Here is a 17,642-nt window from a genome sequence, read left to right as displayed (position 1 = left end):
AAGCTCTAAGTGAAATCATTGGTGAGGCAAAACCCTTAAAAACGAAAAGACAGTTTAAGGAAATAGCTGTACAACTGACAAAGGCAAAAAGAAAGAGTGGCTGTTTGATACATGCCTTGGCTTTTTCTTTGAGCATGTTGTATTTACACTGCAGTTGCTGAACCTCCTGCCGGGTGTTGTAGTGCTCAGCCATGTTAGAACCTTTCGTGGCAATGGTTTCCAGAGGACTGCTGTGACTCAAAACTTCCTCGTAGAGAAGCTAAAGTGAAATATATCAGACATTTAACACAGCTGGAGCTTTACATTTGTGAAGGTAAAACAACACAGTAAAAGACAGAAGATGATACCTTTGTCTTTCCCAGGTTAGCCGTCTTGTCTCTCATTTCAGAGTATTGTCTGTCTGAACAGCTGAGAGTCTCGTCAACCCGCTCCATCCACTGCACAAACTGCCCCACATCCTCCTGATAGCTGGTCCACTGAGACAGAGCTCCTGCAAGCTGACTGTAACAACAAGATATTAACATATTTTCAATATTTTTAGTAACACAATCCAAATTAATTGGATTTTTTTAATTATCATTTTGTTCCTTTTTAACCTTTTACACTGTATTGAAGCAGACAACAATGAATCCCACGAGTCCTTGAGGTCTTGGATTTGTTTGCGGATAACCGGAACTCCCTCAGCCGAAGTGTTCCTCTGGACCGCCTCTCCCCGTGTCAGAAGCATTTTAAGTTGAATCTCTCTCTCTTGGCGAGCAGCAAGTAAAGCCTTCACACAGACATGAAAAGAACTTGTACTTTCTATTATGCACAGATCTGATCCCCCATCCATGGTGTGCATCCTTACTTCCAGCTGCAACATGCGATCCTCCAGCACTCCCTTGTCTGTGGTGGAGGAGGTGCAGGCGCTGATGACCCTCTGAGCCTCACACACCCAGTCCTGGAGCTCTTTAAGTCCTTCAGAAAAGAGTCTGTGTTCTCCGACGATGCGTTCAATCCTGGAGGCTTTGTCCTTCGGAAACAAAGTAAACAGGTCTTCTAGTTCTATATGGGTTCAGTGAATTACATCGATTGAATCTTCATGCTGTTTAAAAGACTGCCCCCCCCCCCCCCCCCCCCCCAGATGTCTCCAGAGACTCCCCCATTCCCATCTTACAGCATGTTTGCAGTTGTCATTTTTATCATCCATCTGACTGAAGAAGGAAAAAGCTGTAATGAATAATGGCAGCTTTAAATGATTGAACCTTTGCTTTAATGTCTGACAGTGACGAAGAGTTAAAAATAGCACTCTGGGGTAAAGTAAACAACTCCCATCTATTATTGTTCTCATTGTCCTGAGGTATTAGCCGACATCAAATTAATCATGGGTGTGTGATCGATCCAATGGAAGCTTAGAAAAGGTCACATTCTTAACACATTTCAGCGCTGACATTTTCAGGATGATGAAGATGACGTTGCAGGGACCTTTAGCTGACAAGGATTACTGAGCTCAGGTAAATTACTGGATAAATAGTGAGAAAACCCCATGACACAGCATATTCCTCAGTGAAAATTATGCATATAAAGACAGCTTTAGTCTTCACCAGCAGCAAACACGTAAAGCATGCTGTGACGACAGTTAGAGGAGCTGAAGGAGCGTTACCTTTGTTAAGTTGCTAAGGGATAGGTACTGCGCTGAAAGCTGAGAAACTCTGTGGACGAAGCCTTTGCCGGCAGCTTGTCCCTCCCAGAGATGATGAGCCCTTTCTCTCAGCCTGCTCAGATCTACCTCCTGACCAGCCATCTCCTCCAGCACACACTGGACCAGTATGAAGCAGAAGGAGGAAGAGGAGTGGGGAAAAAAACAGACATGGAATGGTGTTACATTGCACGTGCAAAGTTAAAAGTGACAGATGGGAAAGGATGGTTGAGCCCAGTTTGGTGGTAAAATGAAATGTCAAAAAAAATGGAAGCGGGAGGTGCGGGAGGCACAGAGGAGGATGCAGGGTTGAGTTAACATGTCACATGTAGGAGCACAGAGGTACAGCAGCACATCACACGAACATGGATCACATACAAGCATCAGCAGTTTCTCTGCAGATGTTCATTTTGAATACAAGTGCTGTTATTTAGCAGGATACCAAAGAAAGAGGCAAACAGAAGGCTGTGAAGGTGGGGAGTATAAGTGTGACAAGTGCATTTTGCCCACACAGGTTCCCACACTGAGGCTTTCAGACGCTTGCATGTATTGTATTGGAAAAATGTAATTACTTTCAGGGCCAGACAAAAGGCAACAATGGGAAGTGCTGCTGCAGCAACATAATAAATACAAAAATAGTAACAATCAAGACAGAGCTCGGAGATGGGCTTGATATTCTTTTCTCTCTCCCTGTTGTCAGGTTTATCTCTGCGACGCTTTGTGCCTCTCTTCCTTTCTTGTGTCTGTCAGACATGGCAGAAGCTGTTATCTCATCCAGTAAAAGGCCTTTTAGCCACGCAGCGCTTCAGCTGTGACAGAAGGAGAATTAATTAGATTTCTGGACTACTCCTCTGACTATAGTGTCAAGATGCGTTCCATTTTGATCCAGTGGTGCTCGACAAATGTAATTAGGTCCGTCTCCTTTTCCCCAGTGACTTGAATTACACTTTAGGGATTCCTATCTGATGGAAAGGTAACTATTTAGCATCCTACTTAATATTCAATTTATGGTGTATTAGAAGCAATGCCATTTGATCAAATATGGATAAATGTGTTAAATGTACTGCTGCAGGAGTGATGACAAAATTCTGCCAAAACTAACAGATGGCTCCATGAGTTACCATGATGGCAAATACAGCCTTTTTTTCAGGATATGGACCATGTCTATGGTTTTCAAATACCTGTAGCTTGCTGAGCTCCTCTTTCTTTGCTGGAAGGTCGTGCAGGCGAGCGCTGCTCTCCTGAACTTTGACCTCTGTGCCATTGAGCCATTCCTGCAAAGGGTCGGCACTCGACTCAAACTCCGTCATCTGGGACTGCAGATTCTGCAAATTTGACAGCCGTACTACTTCAGTGTTTTCATTTCTAAAAGGATAAAAACTGCAAAATGCATATCACTTATGAAGCTTTTTTTCACCTTTAGCGAATCTTGTCTCATTTGAAGGTTACTCATCAGGTTTTTCCAGTCATCCCTGGCGTTGGCCACCTTTGCCTCGATTCCCTCCACCCTGTCTTTGGACACCACAGCCATTAGTAGCTCTCCACAGGCTCCTACTGTACTTAGCCTGGCCTGGCCGTTCTCCCTGTCACTCAAGAACTCCTAAGGGACAACACAGAGACAAAGGGGATGTCACTATTTAGCACAAAAAAGAAGTGTCTGTGAAAGGAGAGAAAATTATTCTCTTCAGTCCTCATCCATTTTTCATTTTAGTTTCTGAGAGTCTGATTTTTCATGGTTGTAATTATTAAGTATAAAGGACAAAGCTGTTAGTAGAAGGCGAGATCCATCTTATCAGAGACAAGGAGAGTCGCTGAGCCTGAAGTGTGTTGGTTTCTGCGTAGATCCTAACTACCCACCCACTGAGAATGTACAAGCATACAAAGACACACATGTATGTGCAGCATGCATGCGCCCCCTCCCTCCCCTCAGTGCGGAGCAGGATGACAGTAGCGCAGCAGGGACCGCTCCACCATCTGTGCAGTCAGCACATCACTTTCGCAGCTTCAGCCTCTCAACACAAGCAAATAAAGTCTTCTTTATTGCTCTGCCTCTTTCTTTCCTCCGCAACCTCTAAAGTCATTCAAGTCTTCTATTTTCACACCGTTCTCATCTTGTAAGAGCGTATTACCAATTACGCATGACACAATGGATGCCCTTGCCCTTCCGATGCAGGCTCTTCCTGGAGGTCAGCCATGTGGAAACATTGTTCCACATTCCTCCCCAAGTCAATAATAAATAAAACATGATCGTCTGCATATTTCCTTGTCCTCCACACACTTAGACAAGTTTCTCTTCAACCTCAAAGATACTTTTTTTAATCTTGTCGAGAGCTGCACAAAAGCCTTCAGCTGTGTTTGTTTTTAATAAAAAAGAAACCCTGTTGTTCAGTAGAGGAAAGCACTTCAACCACCTCAAACTGTCTGAAACCTGGACTAAAGCAAAAGCACTGAGATTCCTGGACAATAATGTCCTGATGAGTGTGGTCAGGTGACTGCAGGGTAATTAACCGTCTGGTTAAAAAGGGGGTGTGGGGAAGGTCCACCTTAACAGAGGAGCCCCCGACTCTTAGCCAGGAACCCCAATGAGCTCAGAAGAAGCCGCCAGACTGACCAGACTCTCACAGAGAGACTTCTCAGAAACAGAAACAGAGAGATATTTGAAGAGAGTTGCAGCGATCATGCGGTGCAGCTTTCTTTCATCTCTTTGAACAAATCTCCCCCACATTTTCATCCTTTTCTATCGACTCCATGCTATGCTGTCCAAAAACAAAAGCCACTTAAAAGTGGTACATTTTACCAGTCACTACCCATTTCATTAATCCCAATTGGCAGTAGATTTAATAAATAGCTATTACACATTTCTGGCAAGAGTTTTCAATCAGCCCACTAACTCAGTAAGTTATGAATTTATAATGAATTTAGTCTTGTAAAAAGACAGTGTCTCCATAATACTCAGATGTAGACTTTAAAGTTGAAGCCCTGAATTTGCATAGAAATGTATCAAACACTCAAATAGCTCAAGAAAAACACAAATCTGCATTATTGGACTCAAATAAGACTAGATTTCTCTCTGTTACACAGCTGTCTGTCCCTGAAACTTAAAAAAAAAGAGTGATGAAATCTATTTTTTTGCTGTGACTTGTATTCAGAGACAACTTGGTGATGCAAAATTGGCAAAGATGAAAGAGGAAAACTTTTAAATTTGCTGATAAAATCATTACAAAGAGGGTACATCTACTAAATACGAAAAAACACGGGATCTCTTACTTGGATTTTCTGCAAAGCGGAGGATGCTTCGGTGACAGTTTGAGGGACATCGAAGCATTTGGCGGTGCTGATTTTGGCATTGACCAGCCACTGTTGGAAGTCTCTCAAAGCAGCACGAAACCTCTGCTCCAACAAGCGCTCCTTGTTTTGACACTCCCTGGATGCACGAAGACTGAGACTGTTGGGAAGGAACAAAGACGAGTCTTTAACAAGGTCTTCACAGGTTCTTCCACTACTAATAAAAACACACACACAAACTTAAATGCAGAGGAAATGTCCAATAAAACGAAGAGGACGTAAGAAAACTGAAATGTTCTGTGGGTCGCACAGGGAGAATTCAAGGCCAGCAATGATCAGGAATGAGAAACGGGCAGGTGTAAAATGGCAAAGCGGGTGAAGTGGAAGAAATGAAGGCTGGGGCATGGGGGGCCAAGTGGGGGATGGTGGTGGGGAGGTTCGTGTGGAAGGGGGTTGAAACGCAACATATGATTGGGGCAAGAGTTCATGGGGTGACATGATGGAGAGAACGAGGCATGACAGCTCACTGCTTTAGGAAAAAGTGTGAGGAGGACGACATCGTGCTCGACGCGGACAGAAAAAAAGGCTATCAGATGTTTGTGCATAAAGCCCTAGAAAGCCGTAATAATACGTTTGTATTATGACTGTGCTATAACAAATGTTTTGAATAGATAAAAAAGAATGATGTTTTATGACTATATATATATATATATATATATATATATATATATATATATATATATATATATATATATATATATATATATATATATATATATATATATATATATATAAGAATATTTGTTTTGAGAAGAACATTTTGATTTTCTCGTACGTTTGTAGAACTTTATTCCACATATTTTTTCACTTTTTCTCCCTGTACAAATCTGACAAAAACTTTAGAATTAAGACTTCATTTTTAAGTAGTTTGATTTTTTTGACCAAAACTTTAGGGGCTGAGCTACAGGGGAAAAGGGGGGCAGTTTACTCCACTTGCCCCCCCCCCCCCCCCCCACACACAATTTTTTAGTCAATATTATAACTATTGACAAAGACTTTGAAATTATCACTACAAGCTTTTATAAGCATTAGTAATAGCAATTCAGCTAAGAACTGCTGTTTTAATGTTATTATCAGTAACAAAACTGATTCAAATATAAATGTTTGATTCTTTCATTTGTAAAGACCTTTCACTCTACTGTTCTCATTTATCACCGTTCTTAAGTCTTTACGGTTTTGACTTTTTTAGACTTCTGACTTAAATCTCAGAGTTTTTCCAACTGTAACATTATAAACACAAGTTTTTACTTTGAACTCAGACGTCTGTTTTTTAATTCAGAAAATCTGAATAACTATGAATAGTTTTTAAAAAATGTATTTTAATTTCAGAATTCTGACCAATTTCTCACACTTCTCAGATAAAAATAACAAATTTAAGCTTTAAAGTACTATCATTTTTTAAATAATTTTTATTCTGATTACCAAATTCTTTTACTCTGAAAGTTTTACCTTTTAATTTAGAATTCTGATTTAACTCCAAAGTTTTTCTTTCTTTTTTTTTTTTTTTTTTTTTTTTTTTACAACTGGCGTCCTTTATCCTCTTTTACACTACAGATTGTCACCCCTTTTAGAATAAGCTAAATTAACAGTTAGATCACAAACTCCTGAGGTTAAACTGTGAGATGCGAACAAACAAGTTGAGTGACTAAACAGGGTCAAATAGGTTCTTCTTTAAAGAAAGAAAACACAGAAAAACAATTCTTGACTTGCATATTAATTTTCAATTTACATGTACTCCATGATGCCACTTTAAACTATGCAGTAAACAAAAAAGTGACAGTGAAGAGGACAATGAATTCAAGGTTAAGAGGGAGAAGAAGAAGTGATAGAAGAATAACAGCTGGAAAAAAAGGTGTTAAATAATCAAGAAGAGGTTTAAAAAAAAGAAAAGCAACACAAACAGACCCTCCCACAGATTCAAACACTCATATTTTCACACAAACAAGCTGAGGTTTTTTTTATTGTTATGAGGCAATTACAACAGAATCACTATTTTTAAAACAAAATGGAGAGGAATAAGAGACTATTTGAGCCTTTTCCATTATTCTCCTGTTCCCTCTTCTTCCAGCAGGGCTTAATGCAGGACAGGTGCAGAGAGTTCAGAGGCCAGCTTTATGACAGTGAGAAACCAAGCAAATTAGGAAAGGTGACACCTCGCCAGTGAACAGTCATAACTAGTTCACTGCCAGATCATTTCAAATAAGCTGATCTCAGCCAGGACCACTACCAAGGAATGATAATGGCTGTGCAACATGCTTAGCACTGCATCTATGCAAAGTCTATGCAAAAAGCTGAAATGAATCTGTTGAATACGGCTCAAAATTGCATGTCGTTTTGATTGCAGGAGGGTTCTTTTAACAATGCATGGTGTGTTCATAAACACGTGTTTGTCAAACATGCACATGGATATAGCTTTAAAGCTGAAAATTAGGAGCTGTGTTAAATGATTATAGGATTCTGGAACAATCAAAAGTGTGTAAAGATGCCTCCGGTTAACTTATGTCAGATAACGAATAATATCGTTAGGTTATAGACTGCCTACGGAGGCTGGAAAGAGATCAAGTCATTGACAAGCCACTATATTACAGACTGTACCCGGGTAATACTATTCCCTGCATCTATGACCTTCCAAATTTGGGCTTCTGTGTTGAAAACTCTGTCGCTACTCAGGTTTTTAAATTCCTTTTTTAGGCTCTACATGGACAACACACAGCCAATGAATGAAAAGTTAAACCAGTTGAGTTTGACCAATCAGGGATTTGATTTGGTAGTGACGGTTGGGTTGCGGAGGTGCCAAGCGTTTGAAACTTAAGCGTGAAGGAGACATTAAAACTTGAGGTGTGTGCCCAGCAAAAATTACATGACACCAAGTCTTTCATACAAAGGAGTGAAAGAAGATTCTCGAGCAAGATTCAACATTTCGCAGCAAGCCTCTTCCAACTGTGGGTACATGCGCTAGTATCGAGTAGCTTTAAGCTAAGCGGTTTTAAGAACCCACGTTCAGCGCGCTCTTTAACATGCAACACAGGCCTGGGGTGAATGTAGCATGAACAGAAAATAGAAGTGCTGCTTTTTTTGTTGGAAAAACTAAAAATTAAAAGGTCTAAGTTGTTGCATCTTCATGAAAAGTAGGAATAATAAAATTGTGATACACCAATACATTGTCGTTATGGTGCACTTATGTGCAATTGCAATTCTAATCAATAAAATCATTTTTCCAAGCAAAAGGATAATGACAAATGTTGAAAAACTAAAACCCGTGTCACGCTTCCGATAAAAGTTTGGATGCATGGTCGCTTGTCAAACTAATCTGCAGAATTTTGAAGAATCAATGCATTGCGGCATCATTATTGTCACTTATCATCAAATCCTCAGAACTTGTCAATTTGATTCTGCATTCTCATCAACAGGAGCATTGCATCCCCGCTCTAACATCTGAGGGCATCACCATTAACCTCTTCTCACCTGTTGTGCTGCTTGATGAGTGCCGTCACACGGTCCGACTGCGAGCCCAGGTCTCTGGAGTAGCGCACCAGGTCATTCAGTTGGCCTTTCAACTTCTCTGCCATCGGCTCGGCGCTCTGCAAGCCCTCCAGAATATTCTAAACAGTAAACACACAGATGCTGGCTCAATCATGGATCTGCATGGCACCCTCCATGGCATTCCTCCTCACACGGTGGATCAGTCATTTTCACTCTTCGCACATTCACACACACACCAGAAATCCCTGTAACACATACTCACAGTGTCGCCTGTTCAATAGCATTTCTGTTCTTCAGGAAGGAGCTGTGGAAAACGTTCTCCCGCTCTACTCTGCGTGCCTCACATTCTGCACTCACACAGTCATGAAATCTTCTCCCATGAAATATGTACAAGCAGCGACTCTTCACTCATTCGCTCTCGCTCTGACGTCCAACGGTTAAACAGCCCTCCCTCCCTTCGCTTGCACACTCGTTGCTCTCCTCTCCTTTCCTCTCCTGGTTCTCCCACTTTCGCTCCTCTCTTTTCTCCCTCCTCCCACTCCTTCCACGCACAGCCTCTCACACATTTTTTCCTCCCTCTTCTTTTCTCATGCTCGCTCCCGGTGGAATTCAGCTGTCAGCCCTCGCAGATGCAGCATCGGTTCAAACGCACGCAAACAAGCACACAGTGAAAACACGGCCGGACACAGGAAACAGGCTAGAGGAGGAGGAGGAGGAGGAGAGGAGGAGGGGGGAGACTCCTCCTCTGTTCTTTGACAGCCTCTAAATTGAGAAAAAAAAACCAGAGAAAGTCTTGGCTGTGGAGGCCTGGGGTGGAGCATGAGTCTGAGAATGCCGGTGTGGCCTTGACGAAGAAGAAAATCACTAGACAGTAAACATCCAGGGTTTTGGGGATGAAGAGCTAAACCATTATAACCCCAGGAGTCGGGCAAGACAAATCTGCACAATTCCAGCAAGTCACAATAAAAGAGAGAAAAACAAAGAGAGCAAATTGGAAATTTTTGGTAGGGAGAGATAGGGAAAAAATAATGGCAATAAAAACAAACAGGGAGGGGTGATGGGGAGAAAACTATGGAAAGTGATGGGATTGTAGCTGTCACTGCCCGTCATCCTTGCAAAGCTGATTTACAAACTAATCTGTTTTTAAGGATTTCCCAACAGAATGGATAATAACTGACAAGACAAGGTACTAAATACAGTGTCTGCACACTGTCTGTGTGCTTGTGTGTGGGTACTTCCATCAAACAATGATAATCACTTCCTATGATTGTGCCACATGCTCACCACATTGTCCGCCCTTATCCCAGAGCATGTTTGTCATTTCTTCTTTTTATAATAAACTATTGTGAGAGGAACAATGAATAATTAATGTCACCAATATGATGATTCCAGTTTCCCTCTACCTTAGCCAGCTGCCATCCCTCTACTGCTTCCTCGCCGTTGCTCCGTCCCTCAGCTTTCATCAGCTCCTGGCTCCACCCCCTCAGAGATCCCTCAAACTGCTTAAGCTCATCCTCCAGGCGGGTGGTGAGGCTGCTGTATTCCTCTTCCAAAGCAGCAGCAGCAGCAAAGGCCCCCTCCAGGCTGTCTCTGGCCCTCAGGGCTGCCCCTTCCCACTGCTCCAGAGCATGTGACAGCGCCCCCAGCTGACGGTCTATTGCTTCGCAGCCACCTGCTGCTGTGTGCTCCGCCGTGGTCGCAGCATTGCGACGCACCCGACTCAGGCGCTCTCTGCCCTCCAGGAGGCGACATTCCACGCACTCCTGAGAAAAATAACAGGAGACAAAGTTGCTAAGGAAACTGTGACTAAGGAAACAATCGCTAGATTTTCAGTTTATTTAAAGATCCCCAGTAGAGCTTTCATCATCTCACTCTCCATCAGTTCAAGCTGCATTTCTCTCTCAGCTCTTTCAGAGAAGATTTTCTGCATCAACTCTGAATGCAGAGATCCACAACATTTTCCTCTTTAATTGATTTCATTCACCTTCTCAACTCCTCCTTATTCCTATTTCTTAGTCTCCACTGTTAGGTAGCATTAAACAAGGCAAATGTGTTCAACAAAATATTAATAAAATGAGATGAATAAAGAGAAAAACGAGCATTTCAAGAGTAAGTGATATAAACAATAAGCCTGCACACATCTGAATTCCAATCTCCCCTTGATCTGAAGTGATTTACACCATTTCATACACATTTATGATGTGATAATTGGAGCCCATGTGCAAAATGAAAATGCAAATCAACGTCTCTTCACACGTTTTCTTACTGCTGCCGGATTGTTAAACAGAAAAATGCTAAACTAATGCTCCTCTAATTTACCAAAATTTTCCACGCACAATAAAAATCCCATCTATTGGCAGTAAAGTACATCAGGAGAGATTGAGATATTTGGCTCTGATAATGGAAACAAGATGGGAACCAATTCCAGCACCTCATATGGTTCAATCTCTTTCATAGGGAGAGTCCATTAGGATTGACTGGAATTGGATTATACTTTTTAGTGCCAAAAAGAACAGGTAGAAAAACCTAAAAACTGATTGCAGCCTCCAAAAAAAAACATATTATGATGTATCTGTCATTTATTATGCTTTACCTAAAAATATTTATCCAAGTGACCATTTTAAAGTAGGTGGATAAAGCATTTACTAACAACTAAAAAACAAGGATAAAGAGGGAAGGCATCATTAATTTTGTGACAAACATTAATCTGTATATACTCTTCCTCACCTGCACGTCTGCCAGTTTCTTTTTGATAGAAGTGGAGTCTCCTGATGTTTCGGACCAATGCTGGAGCTCCTCCCCTGCAGTCATCAGCCAATCGGTGAGCTCCCGAACAGCCTCCAGGTAGTCCTGATGCTCAAGCACCACTGCCTGAGCTAAACGGATTCTCTCCTACAAAATGAACACTCTGTTGATTTTTCTGCAAGCTGTTACAAACGAAACTTATATAAAAACAATGAACAAATATCTATGTACCTCCACCAAAGTTGTCAGGTCATCAAACTGCACCTGCAGCTGAGTGCGAGCTCCATAGTTGAAGCTAGCATCACCCGTCTTCTTGAACAGCTCCCGAGCTTTCTCCTCCAAGCTGGCAAGTGCCATTTGGTGGTCTTCAAGGTCAGCCAGTAGGGCTCGAAGTCTATCAAGCTGGGCAGCCTTTTCTCTGGGTCCTGGCTGGGGGGTGAGAGGAGCAACCATTTCCCGTTTGACAGCATCCATCCAGCTCTGCAGCTGGGCAGCACTTTGGATGTATCCTCCCCACTGAGACACTGTCCACTCCAACCGGCTGAAGATAAGACAAGAGAATTTGGATTTTATTGCTGCGTGTCACCTCTTGTGGTGAGATGACAGGTCACTAATCTGATAAAATATGTCAAGTACAAACACATTATGCAAATGGGCATTACAAGAGCAAGAAGACTATCAGTTTGTGGACAAGTGACTTCTTCACCGAGAGGTAACCCCACAGAGATACAGAGACACGCCCACATTTTTTCTTGCCATCTGTTACCTCTGTGTATACAAATAGACCTAGTATTCACACTCTCAAATGCTTCTCTCACCTGCCACTCCCAGTCGCCTGTTATTGCTTTCCTCTTAAAACACAACCCCGCCCCCCCCCATGTGTGACCCACTGTTTGCCATCCACCATTTAGTCCCTAATGGGATCAATTTTTTTTCTTGGAGGGGCCATAATTGATGCACACACGGACTGGTGCACACATGTGCAAACACACAAAAGAGTGCAAAGAAAGATACATCAATCAGATTTAGAACATGAGACAAATACTTCTCATTATGTACTTAACTTTATGGTAATTAATACCATTGACATGTAATCTATTACACTGAAAATAACCTGCCTTAGAGAGATGATGTTTTGGACATTAATGAATTGGTTCCTACATGTCTTCAGGCAAATGTTTTAATAGCAAATGAAAAAGACTGGTGTTTAAGGGGTGCAAAAGAAGAAATGTAGGACATTTTTATTTGAAATAATTATGTGCACAACTAGGGACCCCAAATCCATCAGCATGATTGCTTTAAGATACCTGTGGCAGCTCATAGTGGTGACGAGCAACGTAGCCCACGCATCCTCGACTTCCTGCAGCTGAGATCGGACCATTTCCTGTCCAGCAGCTCCATGGCAACGCATGGCCAGCTCACCCTTACCCATCGCCATGTTCAGCTTGACCTCACCTTCTCCCTTTAAAAGCAGGATGTCCTGTGCAAACAGAGCGTAACTTCTGTAAATTGAACAAAGAACTTCAGAATTATTTTTGTTTCTAAAACCAACCAATTGTGTCAACTGAAGCCACCACATGTCGAAATAGACAGTAATCTATTGATAAATTCAAATCAGAACATGCTTATATGATTGAATTCACGTTTTTATGATAAAACGAAATACATAATATAAGTATGCAGAGTATTGTTGCAATTTCTGGCGTCACCTGCACAGTCTCCAGCCTCTGCTCCAACTGCTCTTTAGTTCCCATGGTGCTATCAACGGTCCCCAGACGCTCTTGGATCTCTTCCAGCCAGGTCCAAAGTCCCTGCAGGGCATCTCCAAAGGCCTGGCTCTCCTGGCAGCCTCGTAGCTTCTCCTTGGCCGCCTGCAGCAGGGCTTGATACTCCATCTGGAGCTGGCCTGTCACTTTGACCTCCCCTCCTGACCCCCGCCCAGATTCAGAGAGAGCCTGGGCCTCCTGACAAAGACTCTTAACAGACTCCCTGAGAAAGTAACAGAAATGTCAAATAATTATGTACAGGCAATTAGGTTTTAATTGTGAAACCACCAATTTATACAAACCTTCTTAAAATCAAATCCTTATTGAGGGTTTCTATTCTGTCCAGCTCCTCTGAGGCGGCTGCAGCTCCCTGCTGGCTCTCTGCTGCGAGAGCAGGCTCAGTCTTGAGGTTGAGATCCATCTGCTTCAGCCAGTCTCTTACAGCCTTCACACAGGCATCAAAACTTCGACAGAAAGAGAGAAAAAACTTGTTTTTTATTGTTCTGTTTGGTTAAAACAAACCTGCCAAAATCGAATACATAAAAAAAAAGACTAAACATACTTTTTAAGAACATTAATGCTGTCTTCCAAGTCTTGCTGGCTCTGAGAACAGCTGTCCAGGAAGTTTTTCCAATCTTTTTCAGAGGAGGAGCAACTCTCCTGGACCTGTGCTGCTCCAGCTTTGCTCAAGTGGGAAAGGAGCCTCAGGGCTTCATCACGGATCTGAGCGAGACGCTCCTCACCCTCAGATGACTGCTCCCCTGACGTCTGGGTGGCAGGACAGGCATGTCAAAATTAAAGAAAGACAAAAAGAGAAGCAAAGGGATTTGTGGTTTTTTTTATGCACATCTTACTAAATTAAAAAAAAAAACTTGAATTTCGTTGTTAAAGTCAGCATGCACCTTCAACCATTTATGAAATTATTTTCTAATACTTAACGCTTTTATTAATTAAAACAGCTGCACGGTAAATAATAAGAAAAACAAAAAGGTACCTTTAGCCTTTGCAACTTGGCTTCAAGGACCACAAGATCTCCTGATTGGTTAAAACAATCTTCAAGCTCCAACTTTAGATTATCCAGCCAAGATTTGAAGTCTTGAACAATCTCTGGGTTAAGAAGCAACATATGCCATAAAATAATGAGTTCAAAAGTCAAGGGAGGAAACAGGTAAAGAGGAAAGGAGGAGGAGAGGTAATGTTCAGAGTCAGATGGGAAGTGTGGGCGCGTCTGTGCTTTACAGTGCTTGGTTTCCCTGGCAACAAAAATCACTCAGTGGTGAGCAGATGTGACAAGAGCAGCCTTACTCTCCGAGGCACAGGTGTGTGTCAAAGCAATGAGAGTGCATCAGTGTACCTGGCGGTTTGTGTTGATGCAGTGTGGGTTGTGGTGGGTGGATTGAGTGTTCTCATGGGGAACAATGTAGGATAATCTGTTGCATCATCCACATGGACAGTGTTATTGTTTGGTGCTACTCTGCCCTGCTTGGATGGGGGATAATTTTCAGCCTTATTTAAAGTCAAAATTGCCCCATTAAAAGGAATGTTATAATTGCTTCCTACGTAAAGACAAAGCTGTAATTCTAGACTCTTGAAGATATAACTGCTCCAATCCCATTTCCTACCTTTGAAGTGCAGCTGTAGTCCCTCCTGCAGACTGCCCTTGGTCTTGGTGCAACGTTGAGCAACAGCCTCTGTTCGCTTAGCGATGGAGGTCAGATCAGAAGAGAGATGTGCTAACTCTGGAGAGGGATGTGATCGACTTAGTGAAGTCAGAGCTTCTCTAGCCAAGTCCATGTCTGCCCTCTGCTGCTGCACGACACTCTGTAGGTCCTTAAACAAAAAACAAAAAAAGGTTTGATTGGAACATTTGATCAACAAAACCTATTTCTGCACCTTGTGGAGTACCTCCAGGCTTCATTTCGGGACCAAATTTATTTTCTCTATGTAGAGTATCATAGCCAAATGTTGTACTGCAGTGAGAGCAGCAGTGGTTAAAAAAACCAAAGAAACAGTAAAAATACATCCCCGTAGGACTTAAAAAAAGATGGGAAAATACCTATTCAAATACAAGCAATGGTTTGAACATATCTCATAAATTTGATTTAAAACTTGAGGATTTAGGCAAGATAAAAGGGTGCACACTCAGACTAGCGGCTGGATGGCTCAGTTAGCTGGGTGTAGGAGTGACAAAACCAGGGTTCGCTTCCGAGCTTTATCCAATGCCAGTCCTTGGGAAGGACCATTTGCGCTTCTGCCTAGGGTCCCCCTGTGCCATTCCCCAGCCCGCATAAAATACTGGGTTGTATCAGGCATAAAGTTCTGCCAAACCACATGTGAAAATCAGTGAAAGCTAACCTCTGACAGGATATGGCGAATGGTGAACTTTGCCTTAAAGGATAGCAATTATGTATTACAGAAAAAAAAAAACCTTAAGCTTATGCTTGGATTTTGGTTGAGGTGCATTAACATTCCATAAAGGGCATGGCTCAGCTGGCTGTGCTTAGGAGTGAAACACTGGAAACCGGGATTTGGTTCCCTAGGTGTGCGATGAGCTTTATCCTTAGGCAAGCACCTTCACGGTATTGCCTAAAATCACCCTCTTGTGGTCACTGCCTTATGTAACCACAAGGGGTCCCAGGTCTGGGTCTTCCTGTGCTGGTTCCTAGCCCGGTTGTCAGGCAGGACATGTGGCTTAAAAATCTCTGCTAAAACCACCAGTGCAAATCAGTGAAAGCTGATTCACTGTGGCAGTGTCTGACAGGAAGTGCCAAAAGGCAAACCACATAGGAAATTAGCACCCCTCTGCCACTACGTGTGACTGTTAGAACAGCTATTTGTATCGTGGATGCAGAAATTCTTCAGTATTTCAAAAAAAAAATCTTTGGTAAAGTATACCCTGACCTGAACAGTAAGCAGCACAGTGGTGGACACCAAAATTCCCACTAACGAAACACAATTTGTGGGAAGCTAGTGCCTTACTAAATACCTTACAAGCTAACAGTCAGTCATTATTTATTCCGAACAAAGACATTTATCCAGAAGCAATTGTTTTTTGTTTTATATCAGTAAATGAAATAGTACAAAATAAAAAACTCACTAAACTAATAAGTATAAATAAGTCACATGTTTATATAAGAAATGTTTTATCTGCATATTATTTGGTTTCTTTTGTGTACCACAAGGGGGAGCTCAACTACCACTTGGGGTATTGTATCGATGTAGTTTGAGAGTTTCAGAACAGTTTAAACAAAACAGTAGAAAAACAGTTAAAGCATGATGTAGCAAAGGGGATGATTAGTGAATTGACATTGTAAATCGTATTGGATTAAAAAAAGAATCATCAAAATCAGTATTGCATAATGTTGCAAAAACCAGCAGGCACATTTATTGAATCCATACAAGTGAGACGATTGTTGCTTTAGTCCTATCACTTGTAATATGGCATCAGTGTAAATCAGTGAGTACTGTTTAAAGTTATTTGAAGCTTGACAGATTTGTATCAACTGCTAATACAACAAAGTTATAAAAAGGTCACACCTTAACTGCAAGAATGTCTTCGAAGGAAGTAGCTTTACTGAGGTCCTCTAAGGAACCCTCAACTGCATCCAGCCGCTCTGCCATCTGGGACACAAGGTCTTCAAGATGCTGCTTTTGAAAGCTGAAGTAGGTCAGAGCATGTTTGGCCTGGTTGTACACCTCCTGTGCATGGAGCATTTTCTTCCTCAGCTCTGACTCCAGGACCTAGTTCAAGAAAATCAGTTAGGACCACATACTGATCAACACAACAACCAAAAAGCAACAAATACATCTGCTGCAGGAGCATCAGACTGCCTGGAGAAAGGCACAACATTATAGGTCTGCAGCAATCTTTCAAACTAGTTTTTCCAGCTAGAAGTTCTTTAGGTTTTTGTCAAAACTTTCCGTTGATGATGGAATAATGAATAATGAACCATATGATGGATGTATGGATTTATTTTTAGCTACATCATATTTACCTGCATTTGTATTGGTGTTTCCTGCAGTTTGGCCCTCTCCTTCAGTTCTGTCAGCCTCTCCTGTAAGGCATCCAGCTTCTGTTCCCTCTTTTCAATCTCAGCCTGTGAATCAAAGTGGAAAACTGTAAATCACATCCACCATCACCTCCCTAAAATAGAACCATTTTTCATGCTCCTCCACATGCGGATGACAAGCTCTGACCTGAAATGTAACAAGATGGGCCTCTGCTTTCTCCTCTTCGCTCAGGCAGGCGATGTCACTCATCTCAGGGATAGAGGTGGCTGTCCACTGGTTGATGTCTTTTTCCATGGCTTTGAGGTCATCCCAAAGGACAACACAGTAACCCAGTCTCTCTGTGTTGGTTTGTATTTTCTCTGAGATCTGAAACCACCAAACAGCAGTGTGAGGACTGAAAACAATATAACTCCATCAACAGTAGAGGGTGGGTCTCTCTATTTTGCATTAAACGGTCTCTGTCTCTCTGCAACAAGGGGTGATTTGCTTTATGGGTGGTGGTAGAAAATTGAGGCATAATTAGTTTGACAGATGTGTGAGTGGGAAGTGAGGGGGAGACAGAAAAGCAGATAACCTGTCTAGACATGTTTGTTTTCATGTCTTCTTTGTGACAG

The 17,642-nt window shown here is 42.0% G+C and overlaps 1 protein-coding gene across 8 annotated transcripts in view; it reads right to left on the bottom strand.

The window, feature by feature from the left end:
* Positions 1–17,642, bottom strand: part of syne1a (spectrin repeat containing, nuclear envelope 1a) — a 105,154-nt gene that overhangs the window by 48,516 nt on the left and 38,996 nt on the right. For 7 of the 8 annotated variants that reach the window (XM_023953156.2, XM_023953155.2, XM_023953160.2 and 4 more), the window contains 21 exons: positions 17,215–17,394; positions 17,013–17,114; positions 16,555–16,758; positions 14,640–14,847; positions 14,012–14,124; positions 13,580–13,785; positions 13,320–13,481; positions 12,961–13,240; positions 12,559–12,731; positions 11,483–11,792; positions 11,234–11,398; positions 9,910–10,269; positions 8,489–8,625; positions 4,946–5,123; positions 3,096–3,278; positions 2,860–3,003; positions 1,643–1,798; positions 848–1,012; positions 597–769; positions 348–501; positions 116–259 (listed from right to left, as the gene is read on the bottom strand). In XM_023953156.2, coding sequence (XP_023808924.1) covers positions 116–259; positions 348–501; positions 597–769; positions 848–1,012; positions 1,643–1,798; positions 2,860–3,003; positions 3,096–3,278; positions 4,946–5,123; positions 8,489–8,625; positions 9,910–10,269; positions 11,234–11,398; positions 11,483–11,792; positions 12,559–12,731; positions 12,961–13,240; positions 13,320–13,481; positions 13,580–13,785; positions 14,012–14,124; positions 14,640–14,847; positions 16,555–16,758; positions 17,013–17,114; positions 17,215–17,394 — 3,897 coding nt within the window. The remainder of the gene's footprint in view (positions 1–115; positions 260–347; positions 502–596; positions 770–847; positions 1,013–1,642; positions 1,799–2,859; positions 3,004–3,095; positions 3,279–4,945; positions 5,124–8,488; positions 8,626–9,909; positions 10,270–11,233; positions 11,399–11,482; positions 11,793–12,558; positions 12,732–12,960; positions 13,241–13,319; positions 13,482–13,579; positions 13,786–14,011; positions 14,125–14,639; positions 14,848–16,554; positions 16,759–17,012; positions 17,115–17,214; positions 17,395–17,642) is intronic. The other variant, XM_023953159.2, reaches the window with a different exon arrangement.

This window comes from Oryzias latipes, chromosome 24, assembly GCF_053564925.1.
Source record: "Oryzias latipes strain Hd-rR chromosome 24, Olatipes_Hd-rR_3.1".
In the NCBI taxonomy this organism is placed as follows: Eukaryota; Metazoa; Chordata; class Actinopteri; order Beloniformes; family Adrianichthyidae; genus Oryzias; species Oryzias latipes.
The sequence above is the reverse complement of the archived record's forward strand: the minus strand, read 5'-3'. Positions and strand labels throughout refer to the sequence as shown.